Below are 18184 nucleotides of genomic sequence, written 5' to 3' on the forward strand. Positions count from 1 at the left end.
CAAGGTCCATTTGACGCATCGTTTGACAAAGAGATAGAAAGAATTCTTCCCATTTCTATAGGAACGTCACTATCCTCGCAATTAATTATTTACCAGACTATCTGAGCGCAGCTATCAGTATAAATCTCCGAAGTCAATGAGCTTCTCTGGGCGGACGAAATTAACGCGCGATTTCCCTCGCGCGATTTTTTACCTCTTAATCTCCAATCGAGACGAGTGCGCAACGGAGATAACGTTTTCGTAAAATAAACTGTCGAAACCTAGGGGGGGGGGGAGGGGAAGTTACGCGTCCGTTGTTTCTTTCGCCGTTTCTTTCGATACGCGCGGAATTCGCACAAATCCAAATGGAAGATCGAATTTCGAGCGAGAATTGTTCGATACAATAATCCTTCTCTCTATTACAATTCTATCGCAACGCACGCTTCTCGGGAAAAATTCCCTCCCACTTCGCCGTCTACGCGATACATATCGACACAAAAGGATTACATTGCAAAATGAAATTCTCAATTCCGCTCGGGGAATTTTCTTTTCACGGAAAAGCCGCGTTTAAAGTTTGTGGAGCTTGTGCGCACGAGCTGATAATGCCCGTTTGACGTGGCTTGCGAAATATAAACACGAGCTACGGCGCGTTTCCCGGGCTCAATGTTATTTTCAGAACTAATTTTTCCTGAAACTTCATCCGTCGTATTAAACAGAAGCGCGCGCGCGCGCAATGCGGCTTTTCCAAATGAAGTTTCCGAAACTATTCAAGAAACCGTCTACAGTCCGCATAAGGATCACGTCTTATTCTTACCGCTCGACTTCATGCTAATATTAATAATCTCACGTCTATGGCGTCTATTCAGAGTACCATCCAGAAGAACATTGTTAAAGTTTGGACCGTTCTTAAAGGAAAAGTTTAAAATTCAGCAACCTCACAGAAATACATATATTTATTTATTATCCATATTTTTTGGTTAACAGTAAAATTATGACAAAAATAAAATTTGAGATAAATAAATAAATAAAAATATTGCAATCTCAAAATTCAGAAGAATAAGATTCTTTGGATGGAGTTCGAAGTAATTTCGAGGCGAACAAATATATGGGCTTCGAGAAAACTTTATATTTTAATCGAGGGTTTAAAGCAACGAATCTGTGCAACGTGGATTAAACGAATAATGAAATCTGTTGTCACTTACTTTGACTCGTCCTGATCGTCGTCGTCATCCTCGGAATCAAAGAAGGCGTCGTCGTCGTCGGAATCGACCGATGTTTCGGCCCTCATCCGTCGCTGTTGAACCGCCCGAGATTTCGGAATTACTATGTCCCTGAAAATACATTTGCACAATCCAACGATTAGCCGCACTTAATTCAACGTAAAAAACTAATTAGTTTTAAATAAACGACTCCGCTTATTACTTGGCAAAACTCATTTGTTTTGCAGTATGCCGCTACATATGCTTCTGTTTTGAGAATAAAAGATAATGGATCTATTCTATTTAGAGCACATAAAAGAGTAGCTCTGATATAAATAAACAATGTAGATTTTTAAATTACTGTTTAATCATCGTGAAAATATAGTAAGATATTGTCGAATATAAGACAAATGTAAAAATTTCTTCTGTAACTGTGTCGTGGATAATTAATAATGTTCTTGCTTCCACGTGTCTCTCGTCCGATGTAAAATCTCATAATAAATTAATGAACAATAAAACAAGTTTTTTTTTTGTGTAAGAAGTAAAACACGAGCTCGATGATGGTCCAACTTCAAATTCTAATTGTTCTATCGGGCCTTGGAAACTTTTGCAAGAGCAATTCAGACGCGCCCGATTTGCATAGAACCTACTTTATTCGATGGATTAATGCTCGTTATGAAGTTTCGTGTCCTACAACCCTGCCGAGGCACCAGAGATACCACGCCCTAGAAATTACAGACGCGAAGCGTGAATTAGCTTTACGCAGGGCAAAAATTAAACGGCCATTACTCGAACTACGTTACCGAGCTAAACTCCCCGGCATTTAAGCGGCGGGCCATTCTAAATCCCGAGTTTCACCGACGTTCGTCATGTTGACATAGCACCCGCTTTAGCACAATGAAATGAAATACATCCGGGAATTTAGTGCTTTTCTGTTCTTGATTCGTTGCTGAAGAGATTGCGTTAACTTGGGTAGATACAGTTTCTTGTTTCATCGTCGTGTTATTACTTTATCTGCCCGCGGCTGCGAGGCGATGTAATTGCATTTACGGCGGCGAGTCTGTTATCAAAAGCAATCCTTCGTGATTATTTAACGTGGCGGTCACTATACCTTTGCGCCTTGAGAAAGCCAGGATGCTTTCATAGAGAAAAGACATTCAGCTATGTCAAATTTCTAAGTTTCCAAAATTACGTTAACCACAATATTTTTTATCTAAACACTGATATACAATGTATATATGTGTATTATAAATTTCAGAAATGTTATCCCAGGAATTGTTCATTTAATGTTTATCCATCATTTACGATTAAAAAGAAATATATTTTGTACAGAGAAAAGTTGCAAAATTATAATCAACACTCACGTTCGCGTGCCTGTCTTAACCGAATGTCTAAACCACAAAGCAAAACTTATAATAAAACTTGTTTCCATTAAATTAACTAATACAATGCATAACTTGAGAATTCTTAAAATTATAATTATATTATAAAATACTTTTTTCAATAATATTCTTGTCGTATATAGATTATGGCATTATTTAAAAAATTATTTAATTATACCTATCTAATATTACATCTAAATCGTTGGCAGATTGTTTAGGTATAACCTCCTCCTCCCCCTTCGCAACATATCAAGAATTCAATCGAACGCGGAAGCAGGATCAATGCACGAAAGTGAAACTCACTTGGATCAATCACCAGCGCGCATGGCTGGTGAAATTAATCCCGAACAGGGGCATCGATTTATCAAGGCAAGCCCATCGGGGGCTACTTAGCTGTTAATGACGCATTAAGGTCATTTAATGTCGTACGGGTGCTTCAAGATGAATACCGCCGATCGAGGTATCTGTACGTGGGATATGTATGCGCGCATACATCGTCCGTGGAAATGTCCAATTACAGTTAATTGGCAATAAGCACCGCATGGGGAATCAATGATCACCGGGACGGTTTCAGTCGATCGGTGGTTTAATGCTGTTTTGCGGCGATACGATATCGTCGTCAATATCGGCGCTGCTTAATGCCAACATCGGCGGCGTATACAAACGCCAAGAATTTCGATTATTCGGCCCCGTGAAAATTAACGCGCTACGAGATTGACGTGGGAAAAGTGAGAGAAAGAATTTTGGAAAATCGCTACCTAGCCGCGAGCAAAACATCGACCGACAATTTGCGCATTATCGTTGTTTGAGACGAGCAAATTTGGCCCAACGCCACACGAGAATCTTTCAAGAAATTGGTTAGGTATCGGTGCCAAGTAAATATAACCGAAGATTTAGATAAAGACTTCAGTTTAGCGTATAAAAGGTAAATAATACACTAAATGCAAACTTCGAAACGCAATATCAGAAATCATGTTGAATAAGCTAGTAGTACGAGTACATTCGAATGCATTGCACGTATTGCATTTAAATTTTATACCAACAGATTGTCTTATCTTTGTCAGATTGTATCGCGTTACATATCCTTATTGAGGTATGATGATAAAAATTAAATTAATAATTTCTTAAATAAGATCTGAAATACATATCCTCATGTTTATTATAGTACAATGTTAATTATTTGCGTTCATTTTCATAATTTCGTCGTTAGGAGTTTTCAGGGATTGTCTTACCATAAGCGGTTCTGATATTGCACTATATCAAGATTTTTATCCTTAATTTTGTATATTTATTTCTTCTTATATATATAGAAATATTGATAGCTTATTAGAGAGAGGGAAAGGGGGAGAGATTCAAACATTCGCAGTAAAGAACACATAACAACATTAATTAGTCTGACCGTAAGCGTCTTATCTTAAACATCATTTCGCTCAAAATTATGGAAATGAATAAATTCGATACTTACCCTGATTTGTGAAGTTCCTTCTTTGAGACGCAGACGGCCGTGAACGTGTCCTCCAAAAGGCAGAGTTCCTTCTTCTTACAGTTGAGTGGGCGACACAGCTCGCCTGAAACAGATAAAAATTGATTTTAAACTCTGATATTATAAACAACAATATACTTTATCTATTATTAATTATTCTACAGAGATAAAAGAATCAAATTTACACATTTCGGAACTTATTATAACGAACAAAATAATCATTGCTCACATCATTTTACAAGATTTGAAGAGAAGGGTGTTAGAGATTATTGAGGTTTCTTTACCTTTTTACTTTAGATATATTTAGATTATTGATGATATTGCTATTGTAGTTCCCCCTATAGCTTAGTCAATAATTTACTTCAATTCTTTCCATCCTCGGATTCAATTCAAATAAAATGTTTTTTATACTGCATTTGAAAATTTAGAAAAATTCATTATCTTCTATTGCGCCAATTTAATACCTAGTTATAGAAATGGGATCCGTTTTAATGTAATGTCGAAAGCAATCACTTCGTGATAAAATCAATATTGCTTTATCTCGTCTTATTATTAGTTTTGTCGGATAATTCTCTCTTCTCAAAGCAGGAGATCTCTTCTACTTTTCTTTCATTCGTCATTCTTTTTTTTGGCATTATTTGACTATTATTCATCATAAAAAATGTCTGAAAGAATCAATTACATGAATAATCCAATACCTTGGACCTTTCTTAAGCTATTGCATTATTGATTTTTAATGCACTGAGAAAAAAATTTGTTAATCCTAAAAAATATTTTGTCCGATACGTTCAACTAAACATTTTAGTTAGTTAACTAAACATTAGTTGAATTAATTCTTGATTAAAGAAACTAAATAAATTGTTGAAACAACTAATGTTTAGTTAACTAACTAAACTGTTTAGTTAAACGTATCGAACTAAATATTTTTTGAGATTAACAATTTTTTTTTCTCAATGTGGTATTCTATAATATAGAATAATATAGAAAAGAATTTCTATATCTTCAAACAAATTTTCTTTTCCTAGTAATTTTTGGAGAAACTTTAAGGCTATCTTTTGAAAACATTCAATTTGAAATAATCAAACTATTTGAGTTTTTGCAAAACTTAGCATTATGAATTCACGAGTTAATTACATCGATGATCGCTGACCTCTTTCCATCAGTAACAAATCAAAAGAGCGTTTTATCTCGAAGAAGAATAAATAAATAAAAATCGCCGCGTTTTACAATTATTTCTCTGAGCTAAACGAGCGCGATGATAATTCGTCGTTACGGTTTATTCGCTTGCAATAGAGGAAAGTCGTGATAATTATGACGAGACCGATCGCGGTCGCATCGCGTTAATCAGATGGATTTTCTATCCGTGAACCGAAATGAAATGCATAGACTCGCCGTGAATGTACGTCGGACATTCGTCGTGTGCGCTCTGAGCATTTTCATTCGTCTGGAAATCACCGACAAGCGATATTGGTCGTTCAAGGGAGCGTATACTTCTATATCTACTGCATCCAATCGCCGAATCAGATCTTCCTCTTCTCCATTAACCCGTCCGGAACCAAGCACATCGCCGGTGTCGTCTCTTCGTCCGCAGTCCTCGCAATCAATAAAACGATACCCCACTTCAACCTACCGCTCTTTAACATATGGCAACCAAAAAACAAGTACCGCGTTAGCGTAGAGCCACAGCTTGCAGGACCGCGTGTACTACACCTGATAACGTACTTCTTACCTCAAAAAGCTTTAACATCCTTTTAAGAAAATATTACTTACTTAATAGTTTTATTTTGTAAGTAAACTTTATGTCCCTTGTATGACTTTAAATATATTTTTGTAACTATAATATGATATAAATTTATCATCACATATTCCTAAAATTTTATTCATTTCAAATTGGTCAATAATAATTTAAATTATTATGAAAATTTAATCAAAAACAAAAAAAATAATGACTCTTTTCATTGCAAGTTTCAAGTATTTACATTTATATATATTTATCTAAATAAATAATAAATTATTACATAATCTAAATCTCGTTTATATATGTAGTATCTAAATATTTTTTGGGAAATTGTAAATATTTTAAAATCACAAACTATTAATTTAAGACTGATGATTGCGCATTGTAACAATCTCAAAACTTAAAATTTCGCGACATTTATAAATATATCATTCTTCCCTGTTTGTAAACTATTTGACTTTTTATTCAAACTTGGCAGAAATATAACTAGTCAACATATAAAATAGAAATTAATTGTGATAGAAAATAACATATACTCTGTTTACGTAGTAAAGTAATTATTTCTTGCTTGACATTGTCATACGCATGTTGCTTGCTTCCATTTGCAAATGCACAAGAAAGTCATTGCAATTTCGAAAATGCACGACAACGGAAATAAGAAATAAATGAGCATTTGACGACAAAAGCGAGTTTTCGTGTTAAAAACTGGCTAATGTCCAGTTAAAGTTGCCAGCTTTTTTGCGCTGCACTGTAATACAATATTGTAAAGAACTGTAAAGAGAGAATTTCGTTAGAGAGAAAGTTACAATGTAATGAGTTTGTGAAATCAAAAGACATTGTATTGCAAATTCTGACATTTAAACTGTTTTATAAAGCATAATTTTATATTCCTTTTTAGGAAATAAAAATAAACCCTATATACATGATAATATAATATAACATTATTTGTCCCAAAAATAATATACTTTTTAAAGACAATTAATTGACCTGGTTCACATTAAGAGCAGGTATCGTATCAAGCATACAATAATTAATTAAATGTGATACACTGTACTGAAATTTTGCTAGAAATATGATAATTACAATTCAGGGGTAGTACACGATAGTTACATTATCGTTATTATTGCTAAAATAATCGCGCGATTCAAACTAACTAAACTATGCGCGTGTGCATAGTTATCAAATGGAAATAACTCTTTGGTACATTCAATTTAGTTACTTCGCTTTTATGTAATTAATTGTAAGTTCACTCGCGAGCTTATTATTATATTACTTATATTATTACATCGCTATGACGTAAACAACATTATGAATACTATTATAAACTCATGAAAGTTCGTTTGCAATATGCACTTCCGTACGAATTATGAATATTTACGAAGATCTTCATAAGCATTTAGGAATATCTCGTAGCGTGCCAATGTCGCGTAAAATCGCTCAATATTTCTTCTCACTGAGCCAGCATACATCATCCGTGGTGTAAAACAACCGGCGCGCCCCGAGACAGAAAACGGTCTTCTCTTTAGTAGATAAAAGAGGAACCCCATTCTATTCCGCATGTTAAAGATTTCAAAATATCCAATTAAAAGTTTCTCCTATGACGTGAAGCTTGTCTCCCGGCGCGGTAGAAGTAATATCGCGCAAACGGGAAATTCCATCGGGTCGAAATTAAAGTCGACCGTACATGAATTAAGAAGACTTGGACTGTCTCCTGACGGCTTAATTTCGCAGGATTACATGAGAAAGGAGAAGGTTTGCTGTGCATATATATATAGGGGAAGCTATATATGTATATTATAAGTATATATATTGTGTGTGTATATATATATATATATATATATATATATATATATATACACATGTTAAAGATTTATACACACAATATATATACTTATAATATACATATATAGCTTCCCCTATATACAATATACGCATATATATGTACAAGACTTGCCACGTTTCCGCTCGTCGCGTATAACTGAAAACTTTCTCGTAGATCGAGGAAGGACGAAGATATTACGTCCCTCGCAGCCACGTTCCTTGCGTATTGTTTGGAACGATGCGCGATAAGATCCCACATACTACCATCCAGACCAAGTTGGCAAGGAAAACAACGATCACGAATGGCCATGAACTAATGCAGCACGCTCCGTTTTCTTTAATGCACTGATAAAAAATCTAACAAACATCGACGTAAATTCGCGCTCATTGAAGCAAATTGATCATTCGTGTTTGTTCGCGCTCGCTTGCTCAAGCTGAATCCGGCATATCGTCCGCGCGAATCCCACCTAATGGATTGAATGTTACGCATCGTGGTCCTCGATCGTCTCGTGATAGAAAGACGCTGTCGAGAAACGCGACTCGGGAGTGTTTTCACGCGAGACTTCGAGCCGAGAAGCGGATAGACGTCACGTCGGAGGAGGCATTCGGTTTTCGACAAGAGGAGAGCAGACGTAAGAGAGTATTCGGTAAGCATCCGCCGGCCGTAATTCGAGCGGTTCTTCTGAGCCGGATCGAACCAATCCGCCGAGCGTAACTCCAGATTTCGCGGCAGTAAAGTCGAGAGTTTCGTATATGGCGGGCGGCTTTCTAGCTGGTTGAGAAAAATATTTAAGATACTCCGAGGTGGAGCGAGAGGCTGCGTCTCCCGTTAAAAGATTGCGCGGTTACGAAGGTCTCTTGAATTCACGCATACAAAAATTTTGACGTTTACCATAAATCTTCATGTTAAGCCACTAAAATTGAGAATTATTGCAAAATAGGATATACCCGTAAGTCTCGAAAAGAAAAATATTAAAAAGCGTGGTCGCTGCGATTGCATAAAATTTCCAAAATATGGATACCATATTTAAAATAGCAAATATATTTCGTGTACTACTATGTAAAATTTTAGCAAAATTTCCGGAGCTACAATTTTGTTGAAATGTAAAAAAGCAAGAAAGATTGCTGCATACATTTAACGATCTGTATTATTAGATTATGAAATATTCTGCGAGTATGTATTTCTGGCAATATGGCTGAATTGCCGTTGTATAATTACGTCGAAAAAGTGCTCGCAAAAATATTAAAAAAGTTAGTCAGGATTTTTAAAAATACGATTTTTAATATTATAAATCATTTTACTGTCTACGCAAGTTGACAGGTATTTTATTTCATAAAAAAAAAAAATACTTTTAAGTTTCTTTGAAAAGACTGCAATAAAAAATTTCTTTTCTTGTTCATATTTCCCTGTCCATATTACGTGTCAAAAACGCAGTAGAACTCGCGAAAAATGAAATTCTATATTAAAAAGCAGAAACATCAATATGCGAGAATACTCGCGCGAATAAAAATAGTAAAGTTTAGCGGTGAAGGCGTTAAGGACGTAACGCGATCCTCACGTCGTCCTCTGTTTGTTATGCTCGACAAAATGATAAAGTTCTCTCGAATAGTTAGAAAAAGTTGCCTCGCAAAAGAGAAGACAGGAGAACACAACTGTGAATCGTCTCGAGTAACGGCACGACGGTTTTGCGTGTAAGTATAACAGAAGTTGCGTAGAGCCGGAGAAACGTTCCTTGTTTCCCCAGCTGCAAACGTTGATTACACGGTAAAGCGAGAAAGAGATATATAAGTGGGCGGAGTGCGGAGAAGAAAAAGGACAAGATTTGCGCGGCGGCAGTATGACGAACGTCAGGTGGCACGAGAGAGAGGACGGAATATATTATAATTGCAGAAAGGACCGGATCTCAAGACTTCTTGGCTCGCTTGCTCGTTCGCTCGACGGGCGCGCTAATTTACTCGGAGCTATTCCCTCTGGTCGCCGCCGCGCCGCAGCCGCCGCGGGTGTGGCCCATTTTTGTTTCAAAAGTTCATAAAAGATGGTTGGAAATCCACTTTGCTGCGGTGCGGCGCGGCGGCCAGCGTTGTCGCGTTAACGGCTAACTTTCGCTATTATCGTATCGTAATCACTGATACAGTTAATTCGGCTAGACGAGAAGGGAAGGGGAAGCGGAGAAGCGCGGAGGAGCTCCTCCGGTTCCTCGTTTACCTTCTTCCTCCGGCGAATAGCCCGAGTCTCCTAAATTACCTTGAGACCGCCGTGGGAGTTCTTTCTGTGCCTCGAGCAGGATTTACGAGGGCGTTCGACGCTCGTCGTGAGAGAGGGGGGGGGGAGAAGAGGAGCGAGAAAGAGAGAGACGGCTGATCCTCTCACCATCTATTACCAGCACCGTCGCCACGAGGGATCCGCGGATACCATAAATCGCGTATCTATCGTACGTTGCCGAGGGCGGCGGCGCGCGCGACTCGGCGATATTACAACGTGAATTATACGGCGTACATTACAATACGATTGCGATTACGCGACACAATGCGCCCTCGGAACCGGCGCGAGCGGGCTATAGCAGAGCGGCTACTCGAATCGGACGTCTCGGCGCGGGATCGATCGATCGATCCATACCCGCGTGTATTTCGGGAACGGAATAATGATCGGCCGACGCTAATAGCACCGCCGGCGGGTCAATGGTGTGGAGAACAACGAGAATGGCTGTGCACGATAACGCGGCGCGGGCGGATGCAATCGCGCGTGCGATGTCCTGAGACGCACCGGCCCGACACACCGTCGCGTCGCGTCGCGGTCGAATCGCGCGTGCGAACGCATATTTGCATGCGCTCCGATGACTGTGTCCTGTGCGCGACAATGATACATGCGTATCATCGTACGACGATTAAAGCGGCGCGTGCCGCGAGGGGGAAATTGATTCGTCGCGCGCTGATGTTGCAGCAACTCGGTCGGAATTTCGTAATAAGCGCGCCTCGTAAATCCCGAAGCGTCCCTTGAAAGAGATCGCCTGGAACGACACGCGCGCATTTTTGTAAATTTTCCCGTTAATAATTAATCGCGCCTTCGTGGGCACGAGCTTCTTTTGCGATCGTGATTACTTAATTCACGTATCAATTCAGTATCTTAACACACGTTGTGTTGATGCGATTTCTCACAGGAGAAATATGTTACTTTTTGCGTTAAAAAAATTTAAGGATCGTTCGAGCAAGCGATCTCTGTACATAAATGCGGTGGATTCAACAGTACATGAGTTAAGATATAAATCGATGCAGAAATTACCCGATAACTGCACCCTCCCCTCGCTCTATGATACACATTATCAGATAATAATTAGGTGTTTGCAGTATACGCATTATCGTGTAAGATCACGTTATTATTACAGTCAAGTCCAATTACACGCAATCGCATGTTGAAACATCAATTTGTGACTGCCGCCGCGCATGCCGGTTCGCGCGATCGTCGTGAACGGCTATTTCATCGAGCTCGGCATTATAAATACTGCATAATTAAGACGTATAAATAACGCGTAATCATGTACATCGTCGCTTGGTATAATTTATCGCAATTTGTACACGGTGAAGCCGTGATATTGTTTTCTTTTGCCTCTCTCGAATAATTTCTCTATCGTTCCGCAAAACCTAATATCACGAAATAATTTAATTTGCTTCCATAATACTTAACATTAAATACTAAAAAGTAGAAAAATATAATAATGCCCTGTTCTGAAATTTTCTTTAACAAAATCTTCAATCTAAATTTATTAACATTCTTGTATTTGACATCAAAGTCAAACGTTTTACGACGTTTTATATACATATATTTGTAATCTCTTTATTTTACAATTTTTGAAATTATAAAAGATTTACAAGAAACCTTTATATATATGGGTTCATAATTGAAATTATATCTTCCAGAAAAAGTGTCTTTATGCGAAAAACTAAACCAATGTAATTTTTACTCGCAAACAATAAAACTTTATATTCACTAATTACAAATGTATTTTAAAATATGCGTTATATATTTGTGTTAGCTAGAATTTTTTAAAGAAACTTAGTCTTTATACATATTAATACAAGCACCGCATAAAATTTTTTTCAACCTTTAAATTTGTCATAAAAATTCATAACAAATAATCATAATAATATATGCATGCGATATGGAAATACCACTTATAAAAAATTCCGCGCATGGTGCCATCTCAATAACAAGGGAAAGTTGTGCTATTCTTAAAGAAAACGATCACACGCAGCCGACGGAACATCGATCAACTCCTGAGAATTAAAGATGCAACGTGTACTACCTGTCTCGTCGCCCGAAGGAAAACGGCGATCAATGCGGATAACATCGCAAAATCGAGTACGGCGGAGAGGATCCCGTGGAAAGGGGTATTAAATACGTGACCCGACTCGTTTTATCCTTTCCGCCGTTCAGCTTCCGCCGAACCTTAAACTATTTCGCGTTAAGAGGTGTGAAATGAAACCTATCGTCGTTACAACGACCTTCATAGCGCGACTTTACCTGAAAATTTGCTATAACGCACGCGTGCTAGTAGTTTGGAGAAAGAAAATTGGAAGAAATGGAGATGCGCATCAAGTTTAACGTATCCTTATCATCGTGCAGCTAAACGGCCAGCAATCGCCAATGATCAAATAAAAAATTGTTAAGAAGCGGCGACTTTACTAATACTCAACAAACGTCGATGGTAAATAACGTCATGTTGCTATATACCCAAAACTGTCTCATAACGACTTGTTTTACACATTTGCATTCTTCTAATATACGTGCTTAAACCGTTATTAACAACAGTGACAGCTTACGACATGTCTTGTTATATAAAAAGGCATATATCACTATTTTCATTTTTAATTTTTGACATGCCCACACGGAGGGAACCTTTGCTTTTTATGCGTTAGACTATAGGCGAATAATGCGTTTTGCGTACTTTCGTAATTTGTAATCTTTAATTGTAACTATGTAAAACTTTTCGAAACTGCACTGAAGATGGTCTGAATAACAAACGTTTCAGTCGATCTATATTAAATACATATGTGAATATGTAAATATCGACACGACCACCTAGTTATGGCTCTAAGCCCGTTAATTTCATTTTATTGATTTTTAATCTTTGAGCCTTTTTATATTCATTTACATTTTCTTTCTTCTTTTTTTATACGATAATTGGGGATTCTCTGGTATTAAAATGTGAGCAATCGCGAAATCGCTTTCATTTGAGGAAGAATTACTTGAAAATTATTTTTTATAAAATAACTCTGATCTATTTACCTTTAAATTTAAAATAAAAAACATTTTCGAGAGCAAGGTGCGTTTTTAATTAGATTTTCATGAATAGATTGAAGTCGACGATATAACATTCATACATAATATTCGCTCATTATTAATTATGGTAAACGGAATTATTCACTTGATTATGACGAGCATTGGCGATCGTATCAATAGTTTCACGTCATGCTGTGTATATAGCGTGCGCTTTATATTGTATAGTGTAATATATAATATCTCAATTATAATTATGTACATATTAATAATATGCACAATGCAGCATTTAGACCAATTCTAAACCAATTTTAAAACATAAAGGAATATATGCAAAATTAGTTTACAATTTTTCTGGAAGCCCACCGCATATATCAATAGCAAACTTACTGCTTTATTCAACAGGGAAAATTAGCATTCTAAAACTACATTTCCAGAACTACATTTCCATTTCGATATAATTGAGAGAGTTCTAGTTCTTCTTAAAAAGCTCTAAAGTTTCTGTTAAGAAAAGAGTTTTGCCTAAAGGTACTGGGATGCCTATTTCACGTTTCCGTTATACAATTAATCAAACAATTATGTAAAAATTCTGAAAATAAGACGCTGGCTTCACTGAGATGCTTTAGGCAATTATAGTTAAACGTGCAGGTGCAGGTAGAGATATATACACAGTAGAGAATCAAAAGCACATGAATGATTCACGATGCGTCACAGCCAATTAGAAAAGAGCTGAGAGGAAAAGAAAAACAAAAGAAAACTGCGAAGTAACGTTGCAGTAAAAACCGGGATAAACTGCGTCCAACTGCGTCCAACCTCTATAAATGTATCCTCCATTTTTCTCAGCATATATCTGCATTACAATAGGATTATATTTTTTATTAATAAATCCGTTTTGCCAACGGAGCACCATATAATGTTTTTTTATATACAAATCTTTAACGAAGTGAATTCAGCAATATTTTAAACGACGGCGCTATTCAAATTGGAAACGTTTAAAAAGACGACATGATGTAAATACGATCTTTTTTACTACTGGCGTTAAATCCGTTCGACGCAATTCTCTTTCATTTACCTACTCATCAGTGGACTTCGATGTCCGCATGCATTATTATTAACTTTTATTCGCAACTTTAAATTCATGAACGTCATCTAACTTGGTTATTTTTTATCACATTTTTTTTTCAAGCACAATCTACATATTTATATCTTTCAAAGTTTACTTAATATTAAACAAATGTAACAGGAAAAGCAATTCTCATTTTCATTTCACGGTTTCACGGTTTCTAACAATTTTGTATACATATATGCATGTATATAATACATATTATAATAATACATTCGACAACATAGAACGAATAATATTCTTGACGCGCTAAGTTCAAGAATTCCATATCAAAATTCCTATGTAATATTTATAAGAAAAAGATATAAATATATAATATTTGTTCGGGTACATCATTCGCGCGCAGCGCGATATTCTTGTCGGGTATGTTCGTGTCATTTTCACAACCGTCTATCGTTCCGACTTTTACTCCAGATTTTCACGATACATCCGACCGCGTGTAACGCGTACGTGAAATATATATAATATTTGGAATTTTCTAGGGAATTTAGCGGCAACGCTCGTGATAAATATCACATTTCGCTGAGCGAACCAGCTGACGGGGGGGGGAAGGGGGAGAGAGATTCCATTCGAATTCATACCGGTCGTACGTATATCCGGCTTTACGATCCTCCCGGCGCGGCGCGAAAAGTTCGCGAGCGTGCATCACCCGGCGCGGCGGGGGTGAAAAATCGCGAGGTATTCGAAAGGCGGGCAATGACATCGCGCTCGACGATTTGCGCTCGAGGGGATACATGCCGCGTGAAATTCATTTGACGCGCCATAACGCAATTCGATCGGCGAACCGGAGACAATGCCAATTATCCATGCGAACTTCGCGCGATGCGATAAATATAGCCCGTTAAATGTTCCATTTACCTGTCATACGATTGAAATACACGAGACAAAGTCTGATTATAGGTTTCACGCAAAACCTTCGTATTATTGACAAAGGCACTTATTAAACAGATTTGATCTTTAGTTATCCATATTTAGATATTCTCAAAGAAAATCTCTTAAATTATTTTATATGACGATTGATATTGTATCAGACGATTTAAAAACGTTTCCTCCACTTTATATTGCCTTCAGATAAAAGTTTACTTTTTATCTAAATTTATTTATTTTTAAATAAAAATAGAATAAAAAAAGCTTAGCTCCAGTTATGAAAAAATAATTCAAGAAGATATTTACACAAGTTCCTCAAATATTATGCATCCAAGATTATTAAATAATTCATGCAGATATTTTTGACAATATGTCACTTACTATTCGGGTCGTGTATCCAACGTTTCTTGTCTCCAACTTTCATTATGCGGGGGTCATCCTGAAAATAAGAAAGTTGACATGTTAGAAAAGGTCAATTTCACATCCACCTATACGCTGCTTAAATCTTATTTTTGGATATAATGGGACACACGCAAACATATGGACTCGTTGAAGGTCGCTATTTTCGCATATCGTCACGAAATCAAGGGTAAGTGGCGTTTTGCGCCAAAATGCAGTTCGATTGATACGGTACGAAAGCTACCGGTACGAATATATACGTATGCACGTGAATTGAGAATATGAACGATCGTTCGTCACGTGCACGAAATTCAGGGTTGCCCGATGAAATAAGAACGCGTAATCCGTGTGCTCGAAGTTCAGGCCGAGGTCAGAGGTAAAAAGAGAATGGGGTGAAACGTAGTTCGAAGGGGAACGAGCTTGCGAGTTAGGCTCGCGTGATAGTTCACGTGCTAGTTTGCAACACATACTTTACACAAAATTCGCAGATAATATCTATAAAATACCAATGGGAGAATACATGAAATGTAGGTTGCTGACCACGCTCTGAGAATCGACCGTAAGTTACTTTATAGGTTAGACAAAATGACGCAGTCAAATCAATTAAAGAAAAAATACTTGGACTATTACGAAGTCACAAATATTCTTTGATCGATATCGATGCTATATAAATAGCATTGCGCGACAATCATCGCATGCATGGAATTATCGAAGAATCAGAATATGTATATATGTGTGTATAAAATCTACATCAAGATACTCATAATTTCATAAGTCATAAAATTACAGTTTCTAAATATAAAGATCCTAAAATTTAAATTATAGATTATCTAAAATTTAGATTTTTATATTTCTTTTCTAATAAAACATGACAAAATGCCGGGATACATTATACTTTACAACAGATTTCAATATGTAATTCTGTTATTTGATCTAACATATATTTTATTAAGGTAAATTTTATTCTTATTCATAATATATTTTAACGCGCATTTAATAATTTTTAATCATTCTTTTTTTAATTTAGCGTTCTTATTAAAACTACGGCTTTGCGTTATAAACCGTCCAGCAAAATATTAAAATATGTAGTAACTTTATATTTTTATGCCATTGTTATTAAAGATAAAAAGTATTACGAAAAAAAATTATGATATCGTACGCTTTCTCTGAGAAAATACACAGGAATTTTTTTGCATATATTTTTACGCGCAGAGAAAAGGCAAAACTAATTATAAGAAGAACATACAGAATTCATACACATTACGTAAATATTTATTTCCTGGTTGGTTTCTCTTGATTCTTCGCAAGGCAGATTAATTTTTTTTTAACACACCTTGCATGTGACATGTGTGCACGCACGTATGTCGTGTAACTTGTACATTTTATATGTAACTTTCAAGATGAGTTTTCGGGAGCAAACTGTGGCTTCTTTTACACGCGCGACAAAGACAATTATAAAACTTCGATTCGACCCGAATGGATCAAAAAACATTTCGTAGGTGCAAAATAGACCGGGCGCGATCACAAAGTATCGCTGCTTCCCTCTAATTGCACGGTGACGTCCATTTCTGTGGGATTACCGGAGTAGAACCGCGACAGAGGAAGTGCGGCGGGCTGCGCTTCGCGAAAATAAATGGCACGTATAACACGGCGCCGAACGTTACCCCGAACAAATTGCCGCTGTAAACAGCTGTACGGTTCGCGCGAGAAAGCATCGGCAACGAGAAATGAAAACACACGCGCGGCGACGCGTTATTTCGCAGCAAAAATGATCGCGCGAGATATGAAGAGTCTTTCGTTGGCCGACAAGAGGGGGAGAGTCTGACAAAAGAGTCCTTACGAAAATAAAAGCTGCGGTGCGCGCTGTTATGAAATTACGGGCTCTATGAAAAACAGAATCATCGAGTATCGGATGGATACTCGTTGCGTCGCGTTTTAACGTATCGCGGGTGTAACGGGGTACATGCGGGGCGGTGATATATTTCACGACAACTGAAAAAATGGATAGGAGTGACTCGGTTGTCATCGGCGGCCGCTAATGAATCGGAAAGAACGTCGGAGAATTACGTCTGATTTTTGGGAAAAATTGATCGGGAGACCAACGTAATTTTTTCGAATTTTTAGCGGCCGTCGTGAACCCGGCACGATAAATCGCGAATAAAATTTCTCTCAGTCGACGGATGTACGACCTAACGTCCTACTTTATTCCTGCGGACTACGTCTAACAAATAGTCCACTGCTTTATGAAGCTGTCACCTGGTCTCTTCACTGCTGCGCTGTTTTATCGGCCCTCATACGAAATGTTTAGTAGAGTAGAACGGGTTAAAAATCGCGGTGCAGCGCGATTCACACAATTTCACCGACAGTTGCCTTCGTTTTGTTTAAACAACTGTCTGTTTTTAACTTTTCCAGATTTTAATCATACTCGTTTTTAATAATTAATTGCTAATAAAACTGTAGCATTAAAATATATATCTAATGTTAATAAAATATATAGATAATCTCTCTTTTTTTATTATATTCTATTATAGCTTATAGTCATAGTCACAGTCTGTTTCATCATCAAAAAATAATTTTTATGTGTATGTATGTATTATCTGACTTATTTAAATTTTACTGCATAAAATTTTCAATATAAAGTGATATTACGTACCTACATTTAATATTGTATCGAATAAGAACATTACAATAAAATCTTTTTGATTGTAAAAGATACAAAAAGTGCCTCGTTCCAATATGCATTGTTCTTTATGTTCTTCGAAAAAAATGTGTATGTGTGTGTAAATTATGCAATTTTAATGTCATATCTTAATCTTACAATAAAGTTATTAAAAAATAACAAAATTCTACTCTGATTGCGTAATTTTGGTTAATGTAATATTACGTCGTTTCACGAATACCTTATTGTCTAATTTCTA

General features: G+C 36.8%; 1 protein-coding gene across 1 annotated transcript in view; it reads right to left on the reverse strand.

Annotated features, from left to right (window-relative positions):
* The window catches only part of Cow (Proteoglycan Cow), a 110233-nt gene that overhangs the window by 38074 nt on the left and 53975 nt on the right, over positions 1-18184 (reverse strand). Inside the window, exons 2-4 of the mRNA XM_071773534.1 lie at positions 15249-15306; positions 4026-4128; positions 1182-1310 (exon numbers count right to left, since the gene is read on the reverse strand). Of these exons, the coding sequence (XP_071629635.1) occupies positions 1182-1310; positions 4026-4128; positions 15249-15306 (290 nt within the window). The remainder of the gene's footprint in view (positions 1-1181; positions 1311-4025; positions 4129-15248; positions 15307-18184) is intronic.

Source organism: Temnothorax longispinosus, chromosome 3 (genome assembly GCF_030848805.1).
Source record: "Temnothorax longispinosus isolate EJ_2023e chromosome 3, Tlon_JGU_v1, whole genome shotgun sequence".
NCBI lineage: Eukaryota > Metazoa > Arthropoda > Insecta > Hymenoptera > Formicidae > Temnothorax > Temnothorax longispinosus.